This window comes from Protobothrops mucrosquamatus, unplaced genomic scaffold (genome assembly GCF_001527695.2).
Source record: "Protobothrops mucrosquamatus isolate PMUCROS unplaced genomic scaffold, P.Mucros_1.0 scaffold209, whole genome shotgun sequence".
In the NCBI taxonomy this organism is placed as follows: domain Eukaryota; kingdom Metazoa; phylum Chordata; class Lepidosauria; order Squamata; family Viperidae; genus Protobothrops; species Protobothrops mucrosquamatus.
Window position 1 is genome coordinate 752104 of NW_015386563.1, and position 12577 is coordinate 764680.

Here is a 12577-nt window from a genome sequence, read left to right on the forward strand (position 1 = left end):
TCTCTGTAATGAGATGCCAACTGTGGCCCATCCAGAAGTATCTTATCCTCTCTGAAGATGCATTGAATATTTCTGTGTTTTCACAAGTTTGTTTTACCTTAGGCTTAGTGGATCTTAGGTGTAATAATCATAGGCATTCCCTGAGGTGGATTTTTCCTTATTATCAGCATCTATTTTTATTCACTGCAGTTCTTTTATTGACGTGTTGGGTTTTTGAACACATAAACCGCTCAAGTGGTGAGCAGCTAAAAGTACTTTTACAAAGAACAAATATGTTAATATTAAAATATTATTTTTAATATTTTTTAATAAAACACAGCCTCAGTGAAAATAGATTGTTTTTGCTTTGCCCAGACAAAACTCTTTCTCCTGAGCCTGAACCATTTGCTCGTAGTGCCTTAATGCAGGGGTCCTCAACCTTGGCAACTTTAAGACTTGTGGACTTCAACTCCCAGAATTCCTCAGCCAGCAAAGCTGGCTGAGGAATTCTGGGAGTTGAAGTCCACAAGTCTTAAAGTTGCCAAGGTTGAGGACCCCTGCCTTAATGCATTCTGACATATTCATCAAGAAAGCATGTTTCAGAAATGTTGGCTGTCCGGACATCTTGAGACAGCAACTCTGTATAATTTGCCAACAAATCCCTATGATTTGGTGTTAAATCGTGAAGAAAGTTCCTGCTTGGAGAAACCATTCCTGCAGGAAAGAAAGCCTAGGAAGCATTGACTTAGACGTGCTTTGGTTATACAACCACCTTTCGCAGGGATGGCCGGGAGAATGGCATTCAAAATGACCTGAGAAAAAAGAATTGCATTAGCTGGCACTGGGCCATCACAGTGAAAACTGGAGAGAAAGGGCAAGCAAGAGAGGAAGGGGGCCAGATAGCAAAACGAGTCAAACTATGGAGATAACCTTGCTTCCTGCCTCGTTTAGCGACTTTCAACCTTACTACAGTACAGCTCTTAAAAAAGCTTAGCAATCAGTCCTCACATTTATGATCTTCCCTGTGTCCTTCTGCTCTTATTTTCTCTTGCTTATTTATTTGTTCCACGCCAAGATGTCCTCAGAGGGAAAAAGGAGGAAAAGGGAACATAAGGAAGTAGCAAGAAGTAAAGAAAAGCTGAGGTAAAGTCCTAAGCACGGTCATGAGATCTTCACCTAGTAACTGCTTTGTTTAACAACTGAATTGCTGGTCCCAATTGCAGTTGCTAAACAAGGACGGGCTGTAATTCAGTTCAGCACACAGCTGTCTTTTCTTCCATAAGAGATAGTCTCATTGTTTATGTATTCCTTTTCCTACATTTCCTACAAGAAAATGGCACTTGCTTTCACATAAACTATGTGTTAGTCCTGCATTAATAGTGTTAGCATAATGTAAGTGATTTTTAAATACACTTTAAAAAAAAAACAACCCACTATTGATGTGGAAATCTTTTTCTTTTTGCTGTTTTTTCTTATTTCTTGACTTTTACAGGAATTGAATTACCAATATCCTTAAGAACATAGAATTGTGGAATTTATGAGGGAGAAGGGAATGCTGATTGTGTTAGGTGCTTTGCAGCTAACACACAAGGCCATTTGAACAAGGATTTCCATTAAATTTACTTAGCTGTACCACTGCAAACAGTTAAACCCCAATTTTACTTCCACAAAGAAGGACCAACACTTTACCAGAGATGTTTAGAGCAGGAAGCAAATAATCCTCCTGGAGACTGTATAAATATATCACGAAACTCAGTAGTTGAAGTGCCTGAAAAGTTCTGCATGCCTTCCTGGGATACTTTTGAGCTTTAAACTCCAGAATGACTTCTCAGGAATTGCCTACCTGGCCACGGCTGTGGATTAGACAGCTTTCCAGCCACTCCGCTCTTGGGAAAACCACCCTGTGGCTTGCTGGTCTCTCATCTTCCAATTCGCACAATAAAGTGGCCACGCTCCCCTCGTGGCCCTGCTCTCCAGCACTCCTTGGGGAAAGGCAGAAGGTGACTCCATCTTTTCCTGGGTCACAAACAGAGGACCCCTTCGCCTTTCCCACTAAGCACTCTCCACGTGGCTTGACCATGACACCCTCCATCTCCTGCTTGCTGAGTGATATGATTAGATATCCCAGGAAGAGGATAAGTGGTGTCTTTCTCCCTCAAACTCATGTCTCGACTGTCCTTCTGGGACGGTAAGGGCCCCTCAAAGTGGCTAAAGGACTTCATCCTTGGGCGTCCAGAGCTGGGATACAAATTTACCTCCACTCCAACCGCTGGTCAACTGAGAGGCGTGCATGGGTCCCCCAAATCTGAATCCTTCCTGGGTCGGCTCTCTCTCCCCCCCCCGGTTCTGACCAGTCCAAGCCGTTGGATTCTCCAGCAATTCTTCCCTTCACCGTCTCTCCTCGTGGGACGCCCCCGCCTCCCTCTTCCTTCGGCCTCTTCGGAGCAATCGCGGGGGTCGGGGGGGGGGTTCCGGCGTAGCTGGCGGGAAGCAGCAGGAGACCCTCTGTACCTGCTGCAGCTAAAAGCACAAAATTAGTGGCCGTCTGAAAACGAGGAGTGACTCTTCCCGTCCGGGGGGGGCACTTTAAAAACGACGGGGAACTAGGCGACCCCCCCTCTTTGCTCTCGGGGTTGCATACCCCCAACGAAAAAAACCTCTCCGGGCAAATGAATTGCCAGAGAAGATACGGAGCCCCTTCCTGGTGGGCACGCCCTACACAAGCTGAGGCGGCTACGGGTGGGGTCGACGAATTTTAGCCTTCCCGAGATGAATTGCGCCCCCTCCCCCCCCCAACCTCCTTCCCAGCCATTCCTTGGTCCTGTTTAGGGATGATGGGGATTTGCAGCCCAGCATGCCACGAAGGGCAGAGAAGGTTGGGGGGGGGGGCTGTCGCAGGAACCCCGCAGGCCAAAGTGAAAGTCGCCTTTGAAGTCTCCCGCCCCCACCCCAACCCCCAAAACACTTTCTTTTCTAACGAAGTACCGAGATTCCTGATCAGTGAGCCCCCGTCCTCTTTTGCTTGATTTGCCAGGATTTGCCTGATAAAACACATCTAGAAATCTATTCTCTTTAGGTCTGGCTTGTGCCTGTTTGGGTTGGCCTGTTGTATGCATTTTGTAGAACTTCGTGTAGGCGTGTATTTTTCTTATTCTTACTTTTTCTCTCTCTTATCTTATTCTTATACATAAGAGAGGCGTTGTTTGCTGCTGTAACCTGGTTTTGTAAAAAGAAGAACTCGGGAAAGAATGGGGGGAGGGGAGAAGGAACAAAAAAAAAAAGGATCTTTTTAAAAGAGGGAAGAAGTCATTTCCAAGCAAGCTTTGGCTCCAAAATGCGTACTTGTTTGCTGAACGCTCTAACCTCTGTTCCACACGTGCGAATAGCATTATGTTGTAACTGTGAATGTGCATCGGAAAGGCATTAGCTAATAGGAAAACGTACAGCCACGTTTCCTTTGAATTGTTTCCTGGCAGAGTCCCATTGATTTTATTGGTTGGAAGTCCCGTGGAATCGTCCGGGGTCCTCTTTCGATATTTCCCCAAAACTGATCACCTCCGTTGGCCCGAGATCGGAGCGCCCAATAGGTGAAATCGCGGAACTTCCTCCGATTCTGAGTTTGCCTCGGGCCAGTCAAGGCTCATAAAAGCCCCCCCGGCCCCCCGGCCCCTCCCCAATTCTTCTACAAGATTCCGGCTAAACGAATAATTCAATAGGTGGCAGGGCCTTCTATTGGAAAATCAGCTCCACTGAAGTTGATCCCAAAGCACTGTGAATAGCATTTCATTGGAAGTATGAATGTGCGTTGGAAGTTAAAACTAAGGGGAAAACGGACACTCTCTAGTACAGGGGTCCTCAACCTTGGCAACTTTAAGACTTGTGGACTTCAATTCCCAGAATTCCTCAGCCAGCAAAGCTGGCTGAGGAATTCTGGGAGTTGAAGTCCACAAGTCTTAAAGTTGCCAAGGTTGAGGACCCCTGGAATTCTGGGAGTTGAAGTCCACAAGTCTTAAAGTTGCCAAGGTTGAGGACCCCTGGAATTCTGGGAGTTGAAGTCCACAAGTCTTAAAGTTGCCAAGGTTGAGGACCTCTGGAATTCTGGGAGTTGAAGTCCACAAGTCTTAAAGTTGCCAAGGTTGAGGACCTCTTTTCAGAGAAGCAATTTATCTTTCTTTTCTTTTCTTTTTTCTTTTCTTTTCTTTTCTTTTCTTCTCTTTTCCCTTTTCCCCGAGAGCTTTTTCTTTCTCACCACCACTCACGCCCCAGGATTTAAACTCCAAGAAAATGTATAACCTTAAGGTCACAAGAACAGTGGCTTCCCAACGTTGCTTCTTGCGAGGACTCATGCTATGCAGGCAGCTGCGTTTGGGGGGGGGGGGGGAAATAATTCGGATTTTGGAGACGACGACACCTAGGATACAAATACAACTTTCTGAGTTGGAATAGTTGGGATACTGTGGGAGAAACGGAGAGAAAAGGAACCAACTAAAATATTGGCCCAAGTACTATTAGTCACCCATTGGTCTGATCTAAAGAAAGTATTATTAGGAGAAGGGGAGATAGAATCCAGAAAGCTGAATGGCATTTAGAAGCAACAACTCTGCGGAAATTATAGCAAAAAGGAGTTCTCTATTATGTGAGACACGTATCTAAAAATGCTCTTTTCCATGCAGGGGAAAAAAAAAAACCACCTTGCGCATATTCACTATCCCAGATTTTGTAGCAATTGGATCTCCGCTTCACAGGATATAATATTTGCTTCTGAGACTGGCCCGTGGAAGGCAACAGGTTTAATGTTCCCACTCGCCCACAGTCGGGATACAACTATGGTCGGGGGCTTGTTTTCCTCTGCGCTGAAGACCACCAGCAAGTCCAGATAGATCTGCTACAGAGAAGATCCCTGAGGATGGGATCCTGCACGAGTCCGAGAGCTCGGAAGACAAAACCCCTGGTTCCGGTGACCGACCCAGATTACATCTCCAAATAGATCTGGTTTTATGTCGCTGTCGCCTTTGCACAATCTTTCTTTTTTTTATTTTATTTTATTGGTGCAGCTTTTTTGTTTGTTTGTTTTTTTGCTTTTTGGCTTCTCCTTCGTCTTGGCCTCCCCCTTCTCAAGTCCTTTCCTAGCATTCACAACTCTTAAATATCCCGGAAGGGTCAAGAGAAGCTGCTGGGTTTTAATGTTCCACTTATGAAAAGCAAGGCTTTGTTGATCCCGGCGTGGGGCTCTCGGCATAATTCGGTGGTTTTTCTCTTCACGCCTAGAAGTCCAGGTCTGTTTCCCAGAACTTTGGTGGGGAGGGGGGGGGTGAGCGCCTCTTGGGCCTTGATATGTTTCGGATTCCAATTAGTTCGTTTTAAATAAGTGCCACTATTATTGCTGGTTGTGCCATCCTGGATGGTTTAAGTGTTATTAGGCCGCTTCCGGATCCAGCCTCTAATAGGGAGCGCCAGCTGAATGCAGTTGGTTACAAAACTCTGGCAGAAAACCTCCAAGAAACCAGCAAGGATCATTTCTGAGTAAAAGAGGAAATATTAATTGCTTTCGGAACTGGCCTAAGAAACTACCCCTTGCCTAGGAAGAACAAAACAAAATTTCTTTAAAAAGTCAAACTATCGGAGGTTTCCCCAAACATCAGGCGTCGTCGGGTGCACCAATTCGAGATATGCTTCAAGCTGGATCGGAAAGTTCGCTCGACTGATCCCTTTGTGACCTTTTTTTTTTTAATAAGAAAAGTAACGGGCAAGGAGAGATTCATACTAAGCAGTAAAATAAACTCTTGACTCAAAGGATCGACCAAGAGGAGCTTCGGAAAAGATCTCGCCCGCTCTCCCTGGCTTCCTTTTGGACAGTCAGGCTGAAAAATCGAGCGCGGGAGGCGGCGGTTCCAATGTAATCAGTAGGGACACGAAATCTGCTATAAAAGGTATTTTGCAGGATAAGATTAAGCACCCTCGGAAGCGAGAGACAGAGACAGACTTAGAAACCCCTCCAGATCAAACAGAAGACAATTTTGTCTGGAAATGGAAACAAAAATGAAGGGGGGAAAAAATGGAAACGGCAAATTCACAGAATCCGTTTATGTCGCTCCGTTTCTTCTGCCGTGGAAAAAGACGCCTTAACGTGTTTTTTTTTAGTTGTCTCAGAAAAGCAGAAAAGCGGAATGAGCCGCCGTGCGAAAAAGGAGCTTTCATTGGTAAAAGTGGCTTTGAATAATGGTGCGAAAAGGTCTGGAGGACTTCAGTGACATAAACGCCGTACTTTATTAATTTTTTCAAAATTTATTGCTTAAACCCAGAAGGGGGGGGGAAAAAGAGAAGCTTACGCCTAACTAAACTCCCATTCCGCGGGATTTATTTAATCGTTGGCAAGATAAATCAGCTGGTAAATTTACAGCCATTTAAAGTACCTTGACCGACTTTATCACAAAACCTTCAAGCAGCGTCGCTCCGGCCCCGCCCCCTCCCAGCCCTGGCGCGCCTTTCCCCGCCTCCGTCCGGCCCGAAAGAGACGCTGGGCGGGCGGCGGATGCAAAGCGGGAGAGGAGGCTGCCACGCCATTGGCTGAGAGCAGCGGCCTCGGAAGAGATCCCGGCCAATCGAGGAGCGCGGCTGGCAGGTGGCTGCGAGGTTATCAGCGCATCTTGTCCCAACCGGGGACTCTCCTTCGCCGAGGCGTTTTCGCAGGCGGGGAAGCTCCGCGGAGGCCGGGAAGAAGGGGCCGCGCGGCCAAAGCCAGCCGGGGCCAAGTGGAGGAAAGGGCTCCGGCTCCCCCCCCCCACTGCAGGATTTCCAAGCGGGGCGCCGTCGGTGCTTTTTTAAAAGCAGAAAAGCCGCGGCCGCCAGAAAACTGGAGCGGGCCGCTGGGCTTTCTCCCGCGCCTTCTTTCTCGGCCACCGCCACGCCCTGTTCTTCCTCCACCCCTGGCCCGAGAACGTCCCACCCCGGGCGATCGCGGCTGGGCTGGCCCTCCTCGGCAAACGAGCGGGACTTGGGACGATCGCGGCCTCGAAGCGGGGAGTGCCAAACTTGGGCGACTTGTCTTGGTTCTCGGCTGCTACTTTCTCCGCGCCGGCGGGGAGGCCGAGGGTGCCGCCTTCGCTTTCTCCGAGTTGGAGGACGGGCGGCGGCGGCGGCGGCTCCCTTCTCTCCCCTCTCCTCCCTCCCCCCCCCGGTCTCTCCCCCCCGCCGCCGCCCCCGTTTGATGCTCCCCAATGTTAGCCGTGGGGCAGATGGAGGCTAACCGCCAGGGCGCCTTCGTGCTCAGCAGTACGCCGCTGGCCGCGCTGCACAACATGGCCGAGATGAAGACCTCCCTCTTCCCCTACGCCTTGCAGAGCCCGGCCGGCTTCAAAGCGCCCGCGCTGGGCGGCCTCAATGCGCAGATCCCGCTGGGCACGCCGCACGGCATCAGCGACATCCTGGGGAGACCCGTGGCCGGCACCGCCGCCGCCAACCTGCTCTCCGGCCTGCCCCGCCTGAACGGACTGGCCGCCGCGGGGATGTATTTCAATCCGGCCGCCGTCTCCAGATACCCCAAGCCCTTGGCCGAGCTGCCCGGCCGGCCTCCAATTTTCTGGCCCGGAGTTATGCAGGGATCGCCCTGGAGGGATCCCCGGCTCGCCTGTCCCGGTAAGGCGAATTTCGGAGCGCGGGGGAGGGAGGGAGGGCGCAAAGGAGCGGAGACGGCGCGAGCAGGCAGAAATCCGAGGGGACCGTTTGCATCGGGGTCCCTTTCGATGTTTACCGCCCATTGATTCGAGCGCCCGTTGAGGGTAGAGGCTCGCTTTACAAACGCCAGCTCCCTGCTTAGCGAGGGCTCTCCATCAGCGCTCTGCCCATGCTCGGCTCCACCTCGCCTTGAGTGATTGCCCAGTTGCGCGGCTGTTGCTGCAGCCGTTTCTAGGACATTTGAACAAAAAGTGGCTCAGAGCCATCCCTCTCGGACGGGAGGTCGCCGGGATCGCCCGGTAGCGGACTCCCTCGAGAGTCCCACCCCGCTCCGAGGCCCGCCGATTGGGCTTCTCTTGCTGTTACCTCTGCCGTCCGTTGAGCCAGGCGGGGAAAGCGAAGGGGGTGGCGGCCTTTCCCGAGGCTGCGGGCAAAGGTTTCTTTTCGACTCGCGCGACCGAGCTGCTCGGCCTTCGTCCGCCCGTGGAGTCGGCGGTTCCGTTTCCTTGGGGTTCCCCGCCGTGGGGATGGAAGGGGGCTGTCGCACTAGCGTGGGTCCCAAGTTGCCGCTTCAGGATTCCGGTCGAGGCCGAAAGGCAGAGCTGAGCAAGCGGCGCGGTTTTCCTGCGTAGCTTCTCGAGGCGCTGATGGGGCTCTTCCTCTCCCTTCTCTCCCCCCCCCTCGTTTTCAGCCCAGGCTGGGATGGTTTTGGACAAGGATGGCAAGAAAAAACACTCCCGACCGACCTTCTCGGGCCAGCAGATTTTTGCGCTGGAGAAGACGTTCGAGCAGACGAAATACTTGGCCGGTCCGGAAAGAGCGCGCCTCGCCTACTCGCTGGGGATGACGGAAAGTCAAGTCAAGGTAGGGCGCTCTCGGCCAGCGGGGCGCCGAGCTCGGCTTTCCGTCGTAGCGACTCCAACGCAGGTTCAGACCCAGGAGGGAGGGCCAAAGGGCGCAGCAAGTTGCAAAATCCTAAATCTCCGGAGCCGCTGGTGTCAGCCGCGGGGAACTAGGGCGGATGGTCTCCAAGGAAGCCGGCAGCCTCTTAGAAGTTAGTCTAGAGAAAGTGTGCCCAGATTAGCACTAGCTAGGATTCAAAGCCTGGTTTAAGTTTTATTCGGGTTGTGCCAGTTTTCTTGGCGATACCCCTTTGCCTTGCTGCTGTACTTAATGTGAGTGAAGGCAAGCTACAGGTTCCTTAGAACAAAATTAGGTTTCCTGTCAAAACCTTAGGTTTCCTGTTAGTCAGACAGCTCATATTAATGCACACACAGTTCATTCCTGGATGTCAAAAAAAAAACAAACCAAAAAAAAAAAACCCACAACCCAAAGCAAATCTTGAACTTTGGGAAACTTTGATATTTATCACAGATTAAGTTCTTCCTAGCATACTAAAATAAAACAAATGTCCATTGCTACTATTAAATAAGAAATAAAATATTATGAAGAGGTTAAATGCAAGGATACTATTTTCAGCCTTTCTTTTTGGCTCCAAACTTACTCTGCTGCTCCCCCACCGGTGCCTGCTTCACTTTTTCACTCATTTCAGATTCTAGCAATGAGGTAATCTGAAATGTTTAAGGTCTGGAGGGGAAAAAAAGATATTCCTGGCAAGATGCAAATTATTTAAAAATGAGAGAACCTTTTTGGAAATAAAAGCTAAGCTAATTAATTGAATATTTGCCCATAGCCAAGTTTGAGACATCTTTTGCATTATAAATCCTCTCAGAGCTTTTCTTTAGATGGTTCAGAAAGGCAATTTCACCATTTTCTCAGGAAGCAAGGAATTCAGAAGTATTTTTGCTAAACGCAGGATTTTGCAATAAGAACCTGTTGAACTGAAAATAAAAAAAGTAATATGCCAAATCTAAAATATGGATTGGAACCAGATGCTTTACAAATTTAAAGATTATCTCTTCTTGAATATAGAAAGCCTCTTTTTAAAAGCAAAGTTAGTGTCTATGAGTATTGGTCTTTCTAGAAGGCTGGAATTTCTCTCACGACTCTGTACTATGGCTTTTCTGTGAATTAATTGTCTTGAAAACAAGAGAAATAGTCTTAAAGGTTGCATTAGTTTCTAGTGTTACAGAAGGCCAGAAAGATATATTGATACTAACATGTCCTATGCTCTTAAGAGGCCGAGGGATTTGCTTAATGTGTGGCTAACAGCTTGATGCACATTTATTCTGGGTGGACCTCACCCAGAATATCCATATTCTGAGTGAGTTTTTTCTTATTTGATTTATTTAGGAGAAAGAAAGAAAAGCTAAGTTTAAATAAAGTTAAGTTTTCAATTGGAAGTTATTTAGATAGTATTAGCACCAAGCCAGTGATTAATACCAAGATATCCAAAGAATTTAAACAAAAACCAAAACAAAACCTAGGACTGCAAAGTTAGCAATTAATTCCAAAGGGACTTCTTGGAAAGTAAGCTCTATTCAGTTCAGCTGGCTTTTGTTTCTGGTGAAAGTGGTTCATCTGTATTTCAAAGCTGCTTGCTGGGAGTGCTCCTTAAATCAAAGGGGACTTTATTTTGGAGTAAATCTGCTCATGGCACAATTGAAAGCCCTCCTACTTGAAAGCAGGGTTCTTGGAAATTTCCTTTCTACAAATGACTAATTGCTGGTGGAATGAGTGAATGGTGTGACGTGGTTTAGAGGCCTGTGCCTATGCACCTGCACATAGACAAATTGTTCTGCAGGAGTCTTCTGCAGGAGGATTGCAAGGCAGTCAGTTGAAAAATAATTATACCAAGTTCCAGATTCCAAAGGCAAAATGTGAATTTTTTAATGTACACAAGCTTCACCTAACCATAGGACCCTAAACTAAATTTTCTTGGAATTGTGCAAGGACTCAGAAAAAAAAGACATAGCTGCACAAAAGTGATATTGACAAGTTTTTTTGTGTATACCAACATCTGCCCTGAATTGTTTTGATCTTCAGACTGCTGCACTATTTAGCAGAATCCTTAATGTTAGGGCACTCAAAGTGGGATATAGGGAACCTATTTTAGGTGGCTCTCCAGGAGCATATTTGCATATTTGCATGGACATGCCTATTTTTGCGGCCTTAGAGTGGTGAGGGATTTAAATAACATATATATTTTGGAATAAGTAGGATATTAAGTGGCATCCTCTGCCTTATGTTCTTCTTAAGTATCTATATATCTAAATCCCACTCAGATTCTGGAATTCTAGTTGTGCCCTACTTACAGTTTTGGGAAATCGACAATTTTCAGACTGGAAATCCAAATTCCAAACTAAGGAAATAATAGCTCAAATTAGAGGGTTTTTTTTAAAAAAAAAAAACACATGCTGTTTTAAAAACAAAGAAACAAATGGCAAAAATTGCAGAAGGATGGGGTATGTGCAATTCTACTTTGAGGATGTCAACTCCACGTCTTCTCTCTTTCTCTCCCAGAATCTTGGCTGGGTGAAGTTGTTGTTTTTTTAAAAAAAAAAATTCTAAAACGGTTTGCACATTAAAAAAAACTTTTAATAAACGTTTAGTAAAAGTCATACCTTGACTTTTTCTCTATCCTCCCTCCCTTACTAAAATTTAAAATAATTTCATTTACATTTTTAGGAGTTCGTTCATTTCTAGCTATTTAGGTTGCTTTTTTTTTTTAAAAAAAAAAAACAATTCTATTGGCCAATCTTTATACCAAATATCTGTGTCGCTGTTGAAGACACTGAAATCCGGAGAACCCGAATATCACCGCCGAGGAGTTTCCTCCCATTATTCTCCGGATTATTCCCAATTCACAGGATCCCACTGCAAACACCAGAAAGTGAGGATGGAAATAGGATGGCTAGCAAAGGTCGACGTCTCCCTCCTCCCTTTCTTTGGGGACTCGCGTCTCTCTTCCCCGCTCCCCACCCTCGCCAGCCCTGCCACCAAGGGCGCTTTTGCTGCGGAGCGACTTCGAGGCTTAAGTCTTCCCGAAGGACGGAGGCGCTCGGAGCGGCAACCTTTAGCGCGGCTCCCTTCAGCTGCCCTGGGGCCTCCTTTGCCATCTCAGAGGGGGCGGGGAGGGGCCTTCTGGGTCACTTAAGGGCTCCCCCCTCCCGGCTTCGTGCGCGAGAAAGAGCGGGAGGCGAAGGGAAGCCAGGCGGGGGAGATGCCACCGACGGCTCCTCAGCACTTTCAGAAAACGCGGGGCGGGGGGGAGCGGGGCTTCCGACTGGATTTGGTTGAAGCCTAGGGACGGAGAAGGGCCTCTCCGGATCGTCCCCGTCCTCGGGAGGCAACAGGCGGCTGACTCTGACCGTCTCTTTCTCTCTGGCCGGCCCAGGTCTGGTTCCAGAACCGGAGGACGAAATGGCGGAAACGGCACGCGGCCGAAATGGCCTCGGCCAAGAAGAAGCACGACTCGGAGACGGAGAAGCTGAAGGAGAGTTCGGAGAACGAGGACGACGACGAGTACAACAAGCCGCTGGACCCCAATTCGGACGACGAGAAGATCACGCGGCTCCTCAAGAAGCACAAAGCGGCCGCGGCCGCTGCTCCCCTGGCCCTGCTCAGCCCCTGCAGCAACGCCTCGGACCCCTCGTGACTGCGGCCCGTCCCCCGCCCGCCCCTCCTCTCCGCCGCCGGCCAAGCAGGGTAGTCGACGCCAGCCCCGGGACTGGCCGCCGCCACGTCGTGTACAGCCCGCACGTCGGGAAAGTCCTTTCTGTATATGTATATATATATATCTATTTTTACCGAATAAGTTATGGCCGTGAATGGCCGCCCTTTCTCTTCGCCGCTGTCCGTTGCGCAGGAAGGAAAGAAGGAAGCTTATTCCGGCCTCCGTGGGGTAACGCCTGGGTTTCTCTGCCGTCCCGCCTTTTGCCCCAGCCCAGCCCCTTCCCACGCGCCCTCTCCTGACCTCGGAAACCGGAGCGGTCGGTGCAACTCGAAAGAAAGTAACGCTCAG

At 48.7% G+C, this 12577-nt stretch overlaps 1 protein-coding gene across 1 annotated transcript; it reads left to right on the top strand.

Annotated features, from left to right (window-relative positions):
- Nucleotides 1-7196: 7196 nt before the first annotated feature.
- Nucleotides 7197-12211, top strand: NKX6-2 (NK6 homeobox 2). The gene is made up of 3 exons (XM_015813971.1): nucleotides 7197-7614; nucleotides 8345-8517; nucleotides 11951-12211. Exons 1-3 carry the CDS (start codon nucleotides 7197-7199, stop codon nucleotides 12209-12211), a joined length of 852 nt encoding a protein of 283 aa, XP_015669457.1.
- Nucleotides 12212-12577: the final 366 nt, after the last annotated feature.

Bases quoted from the DNA above. Each gene is read 5' to 3' on its own strand.
- NKX6-2 (XM_015813971.1), top strand. From the start codon at position 7,197: ATGTTAGCCGTGGGGCAGATGGAGGCTAACCGCCAGGGCGCCTTCGTG. The intron at 7,615-8,344 runs GTAAGGCGAATT...CCTCGTTTTCAG, and splicing joins TCCCCGGCTCGCCTGTCCCG to CCCAGGCTGGGATGGTTTTG. The intron at 8,518-11,950 runs GTAGGGCGCTCT...TGGCCGGCCCAG, and splicing joins TGACGGAAAGTCAAGTCAAG to GTCTGGTTCCAGAACCGGAG.